This window comes from Pelophylax lessonae (genome assembly GCF_965119305.1).
Source record: "Pelophylax lessonae genome assembly, chromosome: 2".
Taxonomy (NCBI): Eukaryota; Metazoa; Chordata; class Amphibia; order Anura; family Ranidae; genus Pelophylax; species Pelophylax lessonae.
In genome coordinates this window covers 471,477,431-471,493,577 of record NC_138769.1, presented here as the reverse complement: position 1 = coordinate 471,493,577, position 16,147 = coordinate 471,477,431, and the positions used below count along the sequence as shown (strand labels likewise).

The 16,147-nt window shown below is 41.4% G+C and overlaps 1 protein-coding gene across 1 annotated transcript in view; it reads right to left on the bottom strand.

The window, feature by feature from the left end:
* Window positions 1–651: 651 nt before the first annotated feature.
* The window catches only part of RAB20 (RAB20, member RAS oncogene family), a 75,609-nt gene continuing 60,113 nt past the window's right edge, over window positions 652–16,147 (bottom strand). The window contains exon 2 of the mRNA XM_082247113.1: window positions 652–1,754. Coding sequence (XP_082103239.1) covers window positions 1,234–1,754 — 521 coding nt within the window. The 3' untranslated portion in view covers window positions 652–1,233. The remainder of the gene's footprint in view (window positions 1,755–16,147) is intronic.

The window sequence follows — 16,147 nt, the reverse complement described above, 5'->3', positions numbered from 1 at the left end:
GCAGAGGCAATTATTTAATATGATAAAGGGTAAATACAGTCTTAGATATACAATTGGCCCCTCGAGGAAAACCATATTGCTGATGCGGCCCCCGATGAATTTGAGTTTGACACCCCTGGTCTAGAGGATCGGATGAAAACCAACAGGCAGTCCGTTTTCATCCGATCTCCCATAGAGGAGAGCAAGGCACTGACAGCTCCGTCTCTGCAAAGTAAGCGGAGACAGACCTGCGGGAATCGGCGGATCGACCCCCGCTGAGCACAACTGAGTCCGCCAGGGGGAAAGCCTGTGTAAAAGGACCCTTAATCTTTAACCATGTGAGTTGCTAAATGTTGAACCTTCATTAAATGTAACCATATTACTACACTTAGAGGCGCCTCTTTTATACTCTGTAGCTCCTGCTGGATTTTGCTTCTTGTGGAGGCGCCACATGGTTATCACATTGCTATAATCTTTTTACAGTATATGGACTATAAACTGAAGAATTTATGAATAAATGGTCGTGTAACGAATTATCTGAGTTTGATTATTTCTTATGGGGAAATTTGCTTTGATATAAGAGTGCTTTGGATTACAAGCATGTTTCCGGAATGAAATATGCTCGCAATCCAAGGTTTTACTGTATTGGAAATGAAATGTTATGTGTTAGGGTGAAGATACAAAGTCATTGTTGCCCACAAACATTTCTTTTATAGAAAAACAGAAAGTTTTTAGGTATATACAAGATAGACAAACAGCAGAAAATATTTTCTTGTCAGATTGTAACAAAGTAAGAAAATCAGCAAACTGTTATAAATAAAGGCACAAAAAGCAGCACTTTGAAGTGTCAATTCCCATGACGTAAAAAGAACGGTGCAGTAATCTATAGCGACCAATAACATTTAAACTTTTATTGCTCTGATTAAATATTTTTGAAAGCCATTGATTATTGCACATAATCAATAATGCACAATACTATTGCTTGCTGCCCGCATTAAATAAACTACATTTCGTTTCTTCCTACGCTTTGACATTTATTTTTTTAAGAATACTAAGGTTATGATCGTCAATAATTAGGTAGTAATGTGAGAACTCAATACAATATCACGTCAGATTCTGTGAAAATTTCTGTTCGCTTCTATGGCAGCATTTTGTTCTCTTCTGATATCAAGTCAGTTTTGAATTTAGTCCAAAAATTGTGCTTGCATCCCTTCCATCAACAGGGAGGTGTTCAGTACCCTGTGATATGAACACCTAACAGCAGCCACTTTTGGACTGTTTCTCATTATTGCTCTGTGCAAGACTGACTGTGTCATCTGGTCCATTGGCTCTCTTCTTCAAAATCAATGGTATAACCATGTTGAAAACACTTTCAAATAGCACATCAACATTGTGTCCAGTCTTTGCACTGGTTTCAAAACACATCTTCTCTGCAGCAGGTGCGTAGCTGTCATCCACCATTCTGTATTTCATGATACGTTTGTATAGGGCATGGGCATCTTCTGAATTAACCTGTTTCCGAACTTTGGAGGCACTATGTGTGCGAGGCCTTTCACCCTCCGATTCCCCTTCTCCTTCTCCTTCATAGTCCTCAGTCAGGTCAACTTTATTTCCCACCAAAACAAAGAGGCAATCACTGTTGGCTGTGTCAGTGAGGCCTAGGAAGCGGTCTTCAAGCTCCAGAAGGCTCTGCATATTGCCAACATCGTAGGTTAGGATAATGGCAGAGGCTGATCGACAGTACATAGAGCCCAGGCCATGAAACTGTTCCCTTCCTAGAAGACAATGAAAACAGAATGTTAATAAGCAGGATATAAAGAGGTGGATTTTTTTTTCGTATACTGCTGTATACACAGCCATGATGTTTCATCAACTTCAAAACACACAAGCCTGTCAAACTAGTTCATGAAGCTATTTTTAGAATACGTTCTTTCAAGATCCAAGCATGTTTAGCGAGTTGTTTTTTTTTCTTCAAGACAATGGGATTCATTTACTAAAACTGGAGAGTGAAAAGCCTGGTTCAGCTGCGCATGGCATCAGCTTCTAACTTCAGCTTTTTCAATTAACGAATTCGGACCTTTTTCTGACATTTGTTGCTTACAAGTTAAATTGGTATTTATTTTTTGCTAGACAATTACTTTGAACCCCCCAAACATTATACGTTTATTTTTTGCAGAGACCCTAGAGAATAAAATGGTGGTCATGGACATTTTTTACATCACACGGTTTTTGCGCAGAGGTTTTTCAAACGCAATTTTTGGGGAAACAAACACACTTTGTAAAAAAAAAAAAAAAAAAAAAAAAAAAAAAACAGCACAACATAATATAAACCCCAATTTTACAACATGTTACACCAAATAAATTGATCACTAACATATCATGCTTTAAAATTGCGCACACTTGTGGAATGGCGCAAAACTACAGTACTTAAAAATCTCCATGGGTGACCTTTAAACATTTCTACAGGTTACCAGCTTAGAGTTACAGCGGTGGTAGTGCTAGAATTATGGCTCTTGCTCAGACCTTTGCGATGATAGCCCATGTGTGATATGATATGCATTGACTACTGCGCAGGAGCACGCAGGGACGGCTTTAAAATTATTTTTATTTATTATTTTTTGTAATTTTTACACCAACTCTTTAAAAAAATATATATATATGTTTTTTTAATCCTTTTTTTGCAATCCCAAGGAACGTAAACATTCCTTGCAATAACAATACAGCATGAAAAATGCTCTTCATGCAGAGATCTGGGGTCTAAGTCCCCATTCACACTAGCGCGACTTGTCAGGCGACTTGTCAGGCGACTTGGTCGCCTGACAAGTTGCGGTGGGTCGCCTGCCATAGATTAGCACAGGACCCGTTCTAATAGGAGCGACACAAGTAGAAAAAGGGTCCTGTACTATTTTGGGGCGACCTGCATTGACTTCAGTTATATGAAGTCCGCGCATGTCGCGCCTTCACAGGTCGCCCCAGCAAGTCGGGTCGCCCCTGTGTGAACGGGGTCGAAAAAAAATTGTAGCTCTTGCTTTCAGAAAAAAAAAAAAAAATCAATCACGTTTACATGGCTTGAGTACCAGAAGTGACGGCATTGCTCCGGTCCTCCAAGGGCATAGAGATGAGCGGTGGCCATGTTGCTATCACTCATCTCTTTGCAAAAAACACAGCCAATGCCAGATGGTTCCCGGACTCAGCAATCGGTAACATTAGCTCGGGAACCACCGGGAACTGGGCAACTCTCCCGCCGCTTATAAAGGTGATCCTGCAGCAAACCTGGGATCGCTTTTATCAGGAAGCCGGCCACCTAAGGATAAAAAAAAAAAAGATACCGGGGATATGGCATCTAGCTGCAGCCATAACCCTAGTATTTAATGTCAAACTAATGACGTACATTTACAGTTAAGAGAGCCACAAGTGGTTAAGGTTTGACAATAAAACCTGGAAGCCAATTGGTTTTTATGCAGAGCTGCTCCAGATTTCGCACTCTCCAGTTTTAGTAAATCAACCCCAAAGTTTTTCATCACAACATAATGGATACCCCATTATTCACATGTATCTTAGCAGGCACTGTTACATCCAAGATTTGAAACATGTCACGTTTTCATAGATCTGACTAACCAAAAACGTGCCCATTATTTATTACCTGCAGCTAAAAACTACATGTGCAAAGTGCAGTAATCCATACCAACCAAAAAAAGAGTAGAATACTAGTTACTACTGTGGGTTACAAATTTAACACATGATCATTTCTTTTTGCACTGCCATGTAAAAAGGCTAAACACGTAGGCATTTATACAGTGCCTGAGCTGTGTGCTCAATGGTTTGCAAAACAAATAAGTCTGGTGGATAATCACCTCAAAGAATAGCTAAACCCAAGCACAAAAATGTAAATTCTCCATCATACATTGAAGGACACAGTATTTCAGAAACAATTTGGTTATACTTCTGCATACAAAAGTTTGGGACTGTGGAAATACGTTTAAGCCAGCCATGAAGAACCCCTTTAGCATGTCTGTTTGCTGGTAGTGTCCTAGGAGGTTGGATGCTTTTTCCTCTGTTCTGTTGAAACTAAAGCCCAAAATTTTTTCTAGCCTTTCATTACTTTTGTTGATTTTCTTTTCTTTTTCTTCAAATCAGAGCCTGTTTTTCACTCCAGCAATATGGACAGAAGCCAGAAATCCGCCGACACCTCTGACCAGTTTTCTGGAGGAAGGTGTAACCCCACTTCTACAAGTGGGTGGCTGTGTGTTAATCTGGACTTATCCTTGGATAGTTTGCCTCCCCCAGCATTTGGGTTTTCAGGAAATCACTTTTAGTCCATTAGCTAACCACTTGTGTGTGGCATCTCCTTCAGCTGCCTTTGCATCTAAGACGCTACTGCAGACCATGCAGTTGTTGGAACTTCACAGCATTCCGCCTTCATGACCTTCTAGGGCGGCAGGGACCAATTTCTACGGTTTCCTTTCCTAACAAGGAATTGACCAATCACTGTGCTTTAGAGGTGCCAGCTATACCAAAAGACATTGGACCTTAAGGTCTATCCTAGTGCCCTTTCCTGTCACATTCATTGTAGATTGCTTATAAGACATGTGATCTAGGTCTCTATGCTGGGCAATGTGGACAGTACTATTCTCTACCACACGGTCTCACTTAGGGATGCTGCACTGCTACCTGCCTGACATCAATTGGTAGTCCCTTTTCAGGAGAGACCCTTCCATGCCTTGGTGCTCCTCATTTCCTGCGTGATGGGAAGACACCATGGCTGGGGGACCCTGTGTTTCTTTGTATTTTTAGCAGACAATATACACAGAGATCATGCTGCAGGTTACCCCTAGTGGACATAGAATATGTCTGGAGGCCTTCATTGAACATGGTCCCCTGGAGTTAGGTCCTTCTTCTATTGATTGGCCCTTCTGAGGAGGTTTCTCCTGATCCCTTCCTTGTTTCTGTCAGAGACTGTTCTTGGTTGGTTCCTACCGATGGGCCAAAAAGGGTTTTCCCCAAAAAGTCTATTGGGGGATGTAGGTCTCATCTCTCTGTTTTTACTGGCCTTGTATACCGCTGACTGCTGCCACAACTGTGGCATGATGAGTAGAGAAGGGGCGATACAGAGGCTAGCTTACAACCTTTTCTGCTTGCCAATGTCCCAATCTTCTGTAGGTAGCAGTATAGCCCAACCGTTTCTGAGTTCCAGTGTCCCAATGGACTTCAAGAAACAGATTTTACGATATGTGCAAAAATCTCTAGATGTGGAGGCTGTATTGGTTTTATTCTTCAGGTCAAGATGAACAAAGGTAGACGTGTTTTTAAAGGGACACGAAGAGGTGCTATTCACAACAGTATTACTTGAAAAAACTAAAAAAAATGACCAAAAAAGAAAGAAAATGAATACAGTTACCACATCTAAGTGACTGCAAACTGAAATATATTAGTTCTTTGTTTTTGGATTTAGATATGCTTTAACAAACCTGGTATGCTGGACATATAGTCCAAGGTATGTAAAGTACTGAAAGAAATATCAGAGCACTGGCACCATCATGCACAAGAGAGATCTTTTCTCATTTATGACTGTAAGCTTTAAAACCATACGAAAGTTGTTAAAAGCCTAAAACTGTAAAGAATAGGGAAATGAGGGGTTAGTAAATAGCAATCTCAACAACGGGTATACAGATAAAACCACAATAGAACTTTAGCATCTCTGTGAGGTTTTTACTGCTGGAGCCATCTGGAGAGTTTATTTCCCACTTAAGCTGGCTATAGATGGTTTGAATCTCAACCAGTTCAGTAGGAACCTGCCCGAGATATAAACCATGTATGGGCAGGTTAAATGAACTCGGCCTGTCGGACTTTACATCCAATTATTGCTAGTGGCTATTATAGCCGCTAGCAGTAATCACCGTGTTCTCCTGGCGGGGAGAACACAATGGCTCAGCGGGAGGGATTGACTGTGTTGATGGGGGAACGGAGCAATCTTGGTGCAGAAAAAAAATGCAACCCATGGTGCAGGAAAATAAAATTTGCTCCATCTATGGCCGGTGTTCCGTGAGAATTACCTACCCGTGAGAAAAACCTACCCTTGTCACTTCCGGTTCACGGCAGTGTGTGTAACACGAGCAGTTACATTAAAACAGCTGTGCTGCAATATGAGTCATCCCCGCTCCTGTCCCTGTCACTTCCCTCATCTCCGATAGTAAATATAAAAGCGGCGGCGGCTGTATGAAAAGATAACTCACGGAGCCGCCAGCCGCTTTTATATTTACTAGCCGAGAGCAGGGAAGTGACAGGGACAGGAGCGCAGATGAGTGATATTGCAGCACAGCTGTTTTCATGTACCCCCGCGTAGGTAGGTTTTTTTCACGGACACCATGCTCGTTTCATACCAGTGCGCATGCGCACTAGTCTGATTCTCAGCTGCTCCATTAGGTATCCGGGGCTGTGAGCATGCGCACTGCTGCGCTGCTCAGCTGTTCCTCGCCGGAAGTGACGACGGTAGGTTTTTCTCACGGGGTAGGTAATTCTCACGTTACACCGGCTTTACTTTGAGACAGCAACTTGTGTATGTGAAAGAAGGTCATTGAGATAGGAAGAAAGTGGAAATGTCCTAGTTTGTGAAACAGTCAGCAATAAAAACTTTAAAGTCATTTAAATCATTCCAAAATGTAAAAAAAAAAATCCAGGCTGTATTCAGACATGAATATGCTAATGGTGTGTTTAAAGCTACAGCCAAAACTTCCAAAGTGGCATGAAGCTTGTAAAATGCATTGTATATGCTTGCTGAATTCAACATTTCTATTCACGCCAAGAATGAGAAATGTCCTCCTCTTTAGAGTATTAGAAAGATCATCATATGACAAGAATGATTTTTCATGCAACTCTTATATAATGGGGTTACAAACATGGCAAATAGAACCTTGGGAGAACAGAGTTCACATTAAAAGGGAGTTGGCAAGACAAATAATCCTCCATTATTTGCCGGACACAGGTGAACAGCAGATTTGCATGTTATTTAAAAGGTAGCCAGTTCCTCTTGTGTTCAAATTACTTTATTTACTGTCACATGTGTAGTCAGTATACATCAAACATTTAGTACTCCTATTTATCTGCCGGTTAACACTAGTGCAATTCCAGACATCGCATGTAATTCGCACCGCATTGCTGTGCAGATCACATGCGATGTCGGTGCAATGCGATTTTAGCCATACAGACTGTACGGCTGAAACCGCATCGCATTAGCACCAAAATGGCGCAGGACCCTTTTTTGGTTCCTGCACCATTTTACAGTTCGCACTGCGATCTGTGAGCAAATCTGGGGGTGTCATTAACTTTACATTGACACCCCCAGCGTTTCGCAAATCTCAGTGTGAACCACTGTGCCATTCTGGTGCGATGCAAGAACCAGCACTGAATCGTAGGGTTTCCCGCATCGAACCAGTGTGAACTGGGACTAAGGCCTGGTTCACACCTATACATTTTTTGGTCCTTTTTGCAGAACCATACCACAGTCTATTTAACATGGTTTTCTATGGGGCACATTCCCATCTCTGCATTTATCAGCCGCTAAATTATTGGAAAAGGTCAAAGACTTGCATTTTTGGTTCAATAGACTTCAATGGAGACGCTGCAGAAAAGCATGTTGTGTGTTTTTTATATGTTTGACTTGTTTTGTGCTTTTTCTTTATCTTCCCAACAACAAATTGTCCAAAAAAAGTAACAAAAAGATCCGTGAAAAAAAAAAAAAAAAGTAAAAAAAAAAAAGTGTGTGTAAAATTGCAAAAACAAATCAAAAACAAACTGCATAGGTGTGAACCAGGCATAATTCTTGATTTGCATAGCGAATAAGAATTTCACGATGTATATCTTTATATCTCACACCTCAACCCCTTCAAACTGTCAGCTGTCACAGAGCCAGTCCAGGCTCTTAAAAGATCCTGACCATATGGTTGGGATCCACCCAGATGCCTAAACTGGCAGCTGGCTCAGTCTCTCAGCAAGAGCCTGAGCCAGCCGTTACCGCCCTCTCCACTGCCCAGAGCTCCAATGAGCACTGGAGGGGAGAGTAGAGAGCCACAGACTGACAGTCTCGGCTCTCTGCTCAGAGCGAAGGGGAGAAATGAGCAATCAGCGGTGTTTGATCACTCAGTTCTCAGTGCAGAGCTGGCAGGGGAGACATGCAGCATCAGATCAATACTACATCCACCAAGGTGTGTATAAATGTTTGTTTGTTTTTTTTCTTATGCGGATATAAACTTTGTAAAAGGTTAGCATTATGAAGTTTTGGCCTTTTTGCTCCTCCCTTTCAGCAGAAAACGTATTGTCAGCTTTATAGCTGATAACGGTTCTCCCAATAAAAGCAATGTCTGCTTGCTCTGCAACACATCTTGGCTGATATGTGAAGGTTTTTCTTTAAAGCTGATATCAGTGAATCTGGTTTAGTCACATTTTTTTCCACATGACTGTAAAACAAACCAAGACTGGGTGACAAGAGAAAACGGTATCTGATCCTATAAAAAAGTACAACATACTTCCTAAATCATTACAGAGAACTGAAAGAAGAATGAAAAAGTTGCATAACATGACATCTGCACGCAGTATTCATGACTAGTAATAGATTCATGTAAACATTTAGGCTGTGATTTGGCAAGTGTACGTGTTTACATTTCTAAGCGTATTTCATTTCTCTTCTGCAGCACACAAGGAAAGCACACGGCTTAATAGTTTAGATTAGGTGTACTGACTTCAAATTTAGGAAGGTTCAGTCAGTTAAACTTTCTTGCAGCAGAGGTTCAAATTTCAGACTCGTATACGACTGATTGTTGTCCTATGGACAGAGTCTCCCACCTCAGCTGCAGATCTCTGCAGTTCATCCAGAGTGATCATGGGCCTTTTGGCTGCATCTCTGATCAGTCTTCTCCTTGTATGAGCTGAAAGTTTAGAGGGACGGCCAGGTCTTGGTAGATTTGCAGTGGTCTGATACTCCTTCCATTTCAATATTATCATTTGCACAGTGCTCCTTGGGATGTTTAAGGCTTGGGAAATCTTTTTGTATCCAAATCCGGCTTTAAACTTCTCCACAACAGTATCTCAGACCTGCCTGGTGTGTTCCTTGTTCTTCATGATGCTCTCTGCGCTTTAAACGGACCTCTGAGACTATCACAGTGCAGGTGCATTTATACGGAGACTTGATTACACACAGGTGGATTCTATTTATCATCATTAGTCATTTGGGTCAACATTGGATCATTCAGAGATCCTCACTGAACTTCTGGAGAGAGTTTGCTGCACTGAAAGTAAAGGGGCTGAAAAATTTTGCACGCCCAATTTTTCAGTTTTTTTATTTGTTAAAAGTTTGAAATATCCAATACATTTCATTCCACTTCATGATTGTGTCCCACTTGCTGTTGATTCTTCAAAAAAAAAATTACAGTTTTATATATCTTTATGTTTGAAGTCTGAAATGCGGCAAAAGGTCGAAAAGTTCAAGGAGGCCGAATACTTTCACAATGCACTGTAGATACATACATATTATATATATATATATATATATGTATATATATATATATATATATATATATATATATATATGGACCGAACTGTGTGTATGTGTGTTCTATATATATATATATATATATATATATATATATATATATATATATATATATATATATATGTATGTAACACACATACACACAGTTCGGTCCATATATATATAATATGTATGTATCTACAGTGCATTGTGAAAGTATTCGGCCTCCTTGAACTTTTCGACCTTTTGCCGCATTTCAGACTTCAAACATAAAGATATAAAACTAATTTTTTACATACATACATTATATATATTATATATACACACATACATACATACATACATACATACATACATACATACATACAGTTCGGTCCATATATATATATATATAAGCAATATTAATCTTGCTTTTCCTGAAATGGTCTGGCTTTTTTAGATGTTTTTTGACAAAGTCTAATCTGGCTTTTCTATTCTTCAGGCTTATGAATGGTTTGCACCTTGTAGTAAACCCTCTGTATTTGCACTTATGAAGTCTTATCTTGATTGTAGACTTTGTATACGCCCACCACTTGGAGAGTGTCCTTCACTTCCTTCACTTGTCTGGATGTTGTGAATGGGTTTTTGCTTTACCATAGAGAGGATCCTGCGATCATCCACCACTGTTGTCTTCCGTGGACATCCAGGCCTTTTTATGTTGCTGAGCTCACCAGTGCCTTCTTTCCTCAGAATGTACCAAACTGTTGATTTGGCAACTCTTAATGTTGCTGCTATCTCTTCGATGGATTTGTTTAGTTTTAGAAGCCTTACAATGACCTGTTCCATTTGCATGGACAGCTCCTTTGAACGCATGATGTAGGTTCACATCAATAGATTCCAAATGCAAATACCACACTTAGAATCAACTCCAGACCTTTTACCTGCTTAACCACTTCACCACTAGGCCTATTTCGGACACTTTTTGTTTACAAGTTAAAATCAGTATTTTTTCCTAGAAAACTACTTAGAACCCCCAAACATTATATATATTTTTTTAGCAAAGACTCTGGAGAATAAAATGGCGGTCATTGCAATATTTTTTGTCACGCGGTATTTGCGCAGCGGTTTTTAAAACGCCATTTTTTTGGGGAAAAATTACATTTCACTGCATTTAAAAAATACTAAACAGTAAAGTTAGCCCATTTTTTTTGTATATTGTGAAAGATGATGTCACGCCGAGTAAATAGATACCCAACATGTTACAGTTTAAAATTCCGCCCCCCCGTGGGATGGCGACAAACTACGCTCAATAGAGATCTCAATAGGCGACACTTTAAATTTATTTAACGGTTACCAGTTTAGAGTTAGAGTGTAGCTCTTTTTTTTAAATTATTGCTCACGCTCTGGCGATACTTCACATGTGTGGTTTGAACAGCGATTTAATTCGCAGCTCGACTTCCGTATACGTTTTTTTTTTGTGCGCGAGCTAACGGTGACCGGGGCGGCTAAATTTTTTTTTTTTCCCCATTTATTTTATTTATTTTTTTAACTTTATTACAGTTTTTAAAAAAAAAAAAGAAATCTGATCACTTTTATTGCTGTCACAAGCAATGTAAACATCCCTTGTGACAGCAACATGCGGTGACAGGTAAACTTTATGGAGGGATCGAGGGTCTAAAAGACCCTAGACCCCTCCACTACACTTCCCTGTATGCAAAACGCCGAAAACGGCGTTTTTGCATACAGCCGTTTTTCAAATTTGCCGCCGTTTTGCGGCACACTAACCCGGAAGTGACGTCATGGACGCCGCCTCCGGGTTACATCATCAGAGACCCGATCGATGCCGTTTCCGGCTTTCTTCGGGACTCCATCCAGCCGGCGGACGCGCCGGCTGGGTGCTCGGGGCTCCCGGTGGGACGGGAGCCCCGGTAAAAGCCGCGGAAGGCGGCGGGAGGGGGGGGGACGTCCCCTCCCGCCCCCCCGGGTAACGATCGAGCGGCTCCCGAGCAGCATTGATCAGTACCGACGGAAAGCCGACCGTCAGCTTTAAACCACGGTACCGGGATGATGCCTCTAGCTAGAGGCATCATCCCGGTATACCCCAGCAAAGTTTAGGACGTCATATGACGTCCACCCAGGGGGAAGTGGTTAATTATTGAAGAAATAATGAAGAAGGAGTAGCCCACAATAGCCATGAAACAGCTTTTGATTCAGTTGTCCAAATACGTTTTGGTCCCTTGAAAAAGGGAGGATGGCTATTAAGAGCTGTAATTCCTAAACCCTTCCTCCAATTTGGATGTATATACCCTCAAATTAAACCGAAGAGTGTGCACTTTCAGCCCATATCCATTATATAACTATAGCTTAAATATTTTTTGATAAATACCTGAAAAAAAACTAAAATTGTGCCTGTGTCCAAATATAAATAGAATTACAGTATCTCCCAAAAGTAAATACACCCCTCACATTTTTGTAAATGTTTTATTATATCTTTACATGTGACAACACTGAAGAAATGACACTTTGCTACAATGTAAAAGTAGTGAGTGTACAGCTTGTATAACAGTGTAAATTTGTTGCCCCTCAAAATAACTCAACACACAGCCATTAATGTCTACACCAATTGGGGCCCAATTAGCCATTTTCACTCACCGCTGTCATGTGACTCTTTAGTGTTACAAGGTCTCAGGTGTGAATGGGGAGGAGGTGTGTTAAATTTTGCGTTATTGCTCTCCCTCTCTCATATTGGTCACTGGAAGTTCAACATGGCACCTCATGGCAAAGAACTATCTGAAAAAAAGAATTGTTGTTCTACATAAAGATGGCCTAGGCTATAGGAAGATTGCAAAGACCCTGAAACTGAGCTGCAGCACAGTGGCCAAGACCATACAGCGGTTTAACAGGACAGGTTCCACTCAGAACAGGCCTCGCCATGGTGGATTAAAGCAGCTGAATGGACATGCTCAGCGTCATATCCAGAGGTTGTCTTTGGGAAATAGACATACGAGTGCTGCCAGCATTGCTGCAGAGGTTGAAGGGGTGGGGGAAGGGGGTCAGCCTGTCAGTGCTCAGACCATACACCACACACTGCATCAAATTGGTCTGCATGGCTGTCGTTCCAGAAGGAAGCCTCTTCTAAAGATGATGCACAAGAAAGTCCGCAAACAGTTTGCTGAAGGCAAGCAGACTAAGGACATAGATTACTGGGACCATGTCCTGTGCTCTGATGAGACCAAGATAAACTTATTTGGTTCAGATGGTGTCAAACGTGTGGTGGAAACAAGGTAAGAAGTAAAAGACAAGTGTGTCTTGCCTTCAGTCAAGCATGGTGGTGGGAGTGTCATGGTCTGGGGCTGCATGAGTGCTTCCAGCACTGAGGGCTACATTTCCTTGAGGGAACCACAAATGCCAACATGTACTGTGACCTACTGAAGCAGAGCATAATCCTCTTCCTTCGGAGACTGGGCCGCAGGGCAGTATTCCAACATGATAACGACCCCAAACACACCTCCATAACGGCCACTGCCTTGCTAAAGAAGCTGAGGGTAAAGGTGATGGACTGGCCAAGGATGTCTCCAGACATAAACCCTATTGAGCATCTGTGGGGCATCCTAAAATGGAAGGTGGAGGAGCCCAAGGTCTCTAACATCCACCAGCTCCGTGATGGCGTCATGGAATAGGACTCCAGTGGCAACCTGTGAAGCTCTGGTGAACTCCATGCCCAAGAGGGTTAAGGCAGTGCTGGAAAATAATAGTGGCCACACAAAATATTGACACTTTGGGCCCAGTTTGGACATTTTCAGTTTAGACATTAATGGCTGTGTGTTGATATATTTTGCGAGGACAGCAAATTTACACTGTTATACAAGCTGTACACTCACTACTTTACATTGTAGCAAAGTGTAATTTCTTCAGTGTTGTCACATGAAAAGATATAATAAAATATTTACAAATTTGTGAGGGGTGTGCTCACTTTTGTGAGATACCGTAACTATATATATATATATATATATATATATATATATATATATATATATATATATATATATATATATATATATATATATATATATATATATATATATATATATATATATATATATATATATATATATATATATATACCCATACACACACACACACACACACACACACTCACGCAGTGTTTGTTTTCAGCTTCGAGTAGACCATTGTTCCTGCTTTGACAGTTGTAAACATTAGAATCTCTACAGCCAGTTCTAGATTCGGGTTTATCACCTGGATAAAGACATGTATTCTGCCCTTACTAAAGTGTTCTATAGCTAAGATCCAGTCACATTCACCATTGCCAGCTGCCAAGTGCTCAAGGAACAACAACATATTTTATTTAATGAAAACATTGCTCACCCACTCACCTTAGTTGCCCTGAGAGTTCACAAAGCGAAAATGACTTCTTTTTTATTGCTTTACTCTGAAAACAGCCACCAGTTCCGTGTTATTTTCCCTCGCAGGGTATTGATTTCTATTGCTAGAAGACTAATTTCACTGATAAAGGTCACCAAACTGGCTTCCAAAGGTTTTCTTTAAAGGCTAAATTAAACCTTTTCCAAAAAACAGCCTGTAAAGCCAAAGGACCCAGGTAGATATTAAACCCTAAGAACTGTGCAGCTTCATAAAATGTTCATTTTTTGTCATCCCTGTAAGCTATTTGGCCCCACTGAAAGCCTGGCTGGAGAAGCCCCAGTTAGCAACCCCCGCCTTGTCTTTCCCTATTGCGAAGACCTGAAAACTGTTGGGACATTCACTCATTACAGGAAGGAAAACCAACCAATTTTCAGAGTTTTAGGGGGAAGGAGGTGGTTGGAAATTTATAAAGGCAGGTATATCTCTGAGAACTGTGGGCCAGATCAGCTATGATATGCACCTCGTAATCAGATACTGACTTAAGTGTGGTACACACTAGTAGAAAATCTGTCGAAAATTCCCGTCTGAGGTAAAAATCGTACGATTTTCGGCTAGTGTGTACACAACTTTCAGCAGCCGATGCCGACATTTTCAAGGAAAAAAAACAGAGGGACAAACACCAAAATTTTTATTGTCCGTCCCCAGACGACCAATTTTCGTTTAATGTGTATGCAGTACGTCCGCGAAAAATCGGATACAAAAGACCGCACATGATCTGACGTTGCTGACGACCCGGAAGGATATTTCGTCCGATTTCCATCAAGTGTGTACGGGCCTTTAGGTTTGGTTTATACCTATCAATATAAACATGTATATACAGTGGGTACGGAAAGTATTCAGACCCCCTTAAATTTTTCACTCTTTGTTATATTGCAGCCATTTGCTAAAATCATTTACATTTAAGTTCATTCTTCTTCCTCATGAATGTACACATAGCACCCCATACTGACAGAAAAACACAGAATTGTTGACATTGTTGCAGATTTATTTAAAAAGAAAAACTGAAATATCACATGGTCCTAAGTATTCAGACCCTTTGCTGTGACACTCATATATTTAACTCAGGTGCTTTCCATTTCTTCTGATCATCCTTGAGATGGTTCTACATCTTCATTTGAGTCCAGCTGTGTTTGATTATACTGATTGGACTTGATTAGGAAAGCCACACACCTGTCTATATAAGACCTTCCAGATCACAATGCATGTCAGAGCAAATGAGAATCAGGAGGTCAAAGGAACTGCCTGAAGAGCTCAGAGACAGAATTGTGGCAAGGCACAGATCTGACCAAGGTTACAAAAAGATTTCTGCTGCACTTAAGGCCCCTAAGAGCACAGTGGCCTCCATAATCCTCAAATGGAAGACGTTTGGGACGACCAGAAAACTTCCTAGAGCTGGCCGTCCGGCCAAACTGAGCTATCGGGGGAGAAGAGCCTTGGTGAGAGAGGTAAAGAAGAACCCAAAGATCACTGTGGCTGAGCTCCAGAGATGCAGTCAGGAGATGGGAGAAAGTTGTAGAAAGTCAACCATCACTGCAGCCCTCCACCAGTCGGGGCTTTATGGCAGAGTGGCCCGACGGAAGCCTCTCCTCAGTGTAAGACACATGAAAGCCCGCATGGAGTTTGCTAAAAAACACCTGAAGGACTCCAAGATGGTGAGAAATAAGATTCTCTGGTCTGATGAGACCAAAATAGAACTTTTTGGCCTTAATTCTAAGCGGTATGTGTGGAGAAAACCAGGCACTGCTCATCACCTGTCCAATACAGTCCCAACAGTGAAGCATGGTGGTGGCAGCATCATGCTGTGGGGGTGTTTTTCAGCTGCAGGGACAGGACGACTGGTTGCAATCGAGGGAAAGATGAAAACGGCCAAGTACAGGGATATCCTGGACAAAAACCTTCTCCAGAGTGCTCTGGACCTCAGACTGGGCCGAAGGTTTACCTTCCAACAAGACAATGACCCTAAGCACACAGCTAAAATAACGAAGGAGTGGCTTCACAACAACTCCGTGACTGTTCTTGAATGGCCCAGCCAGAGCCCTGACTTAAACCCAATTGAGCATCTCTGGAGAGACCTAAAAATGGCTGTCCACCAACGTTTACCATCCAACCTGACAGAACTGGAGAGGATCTGCAAGGAGGAATGGCAGAGGATCCCCAAATCCAGGTGTGAAAGACTTGTTGCATCTTTCCCAAAAAGACTCCTGGCTGTATTAGATCAAAAGG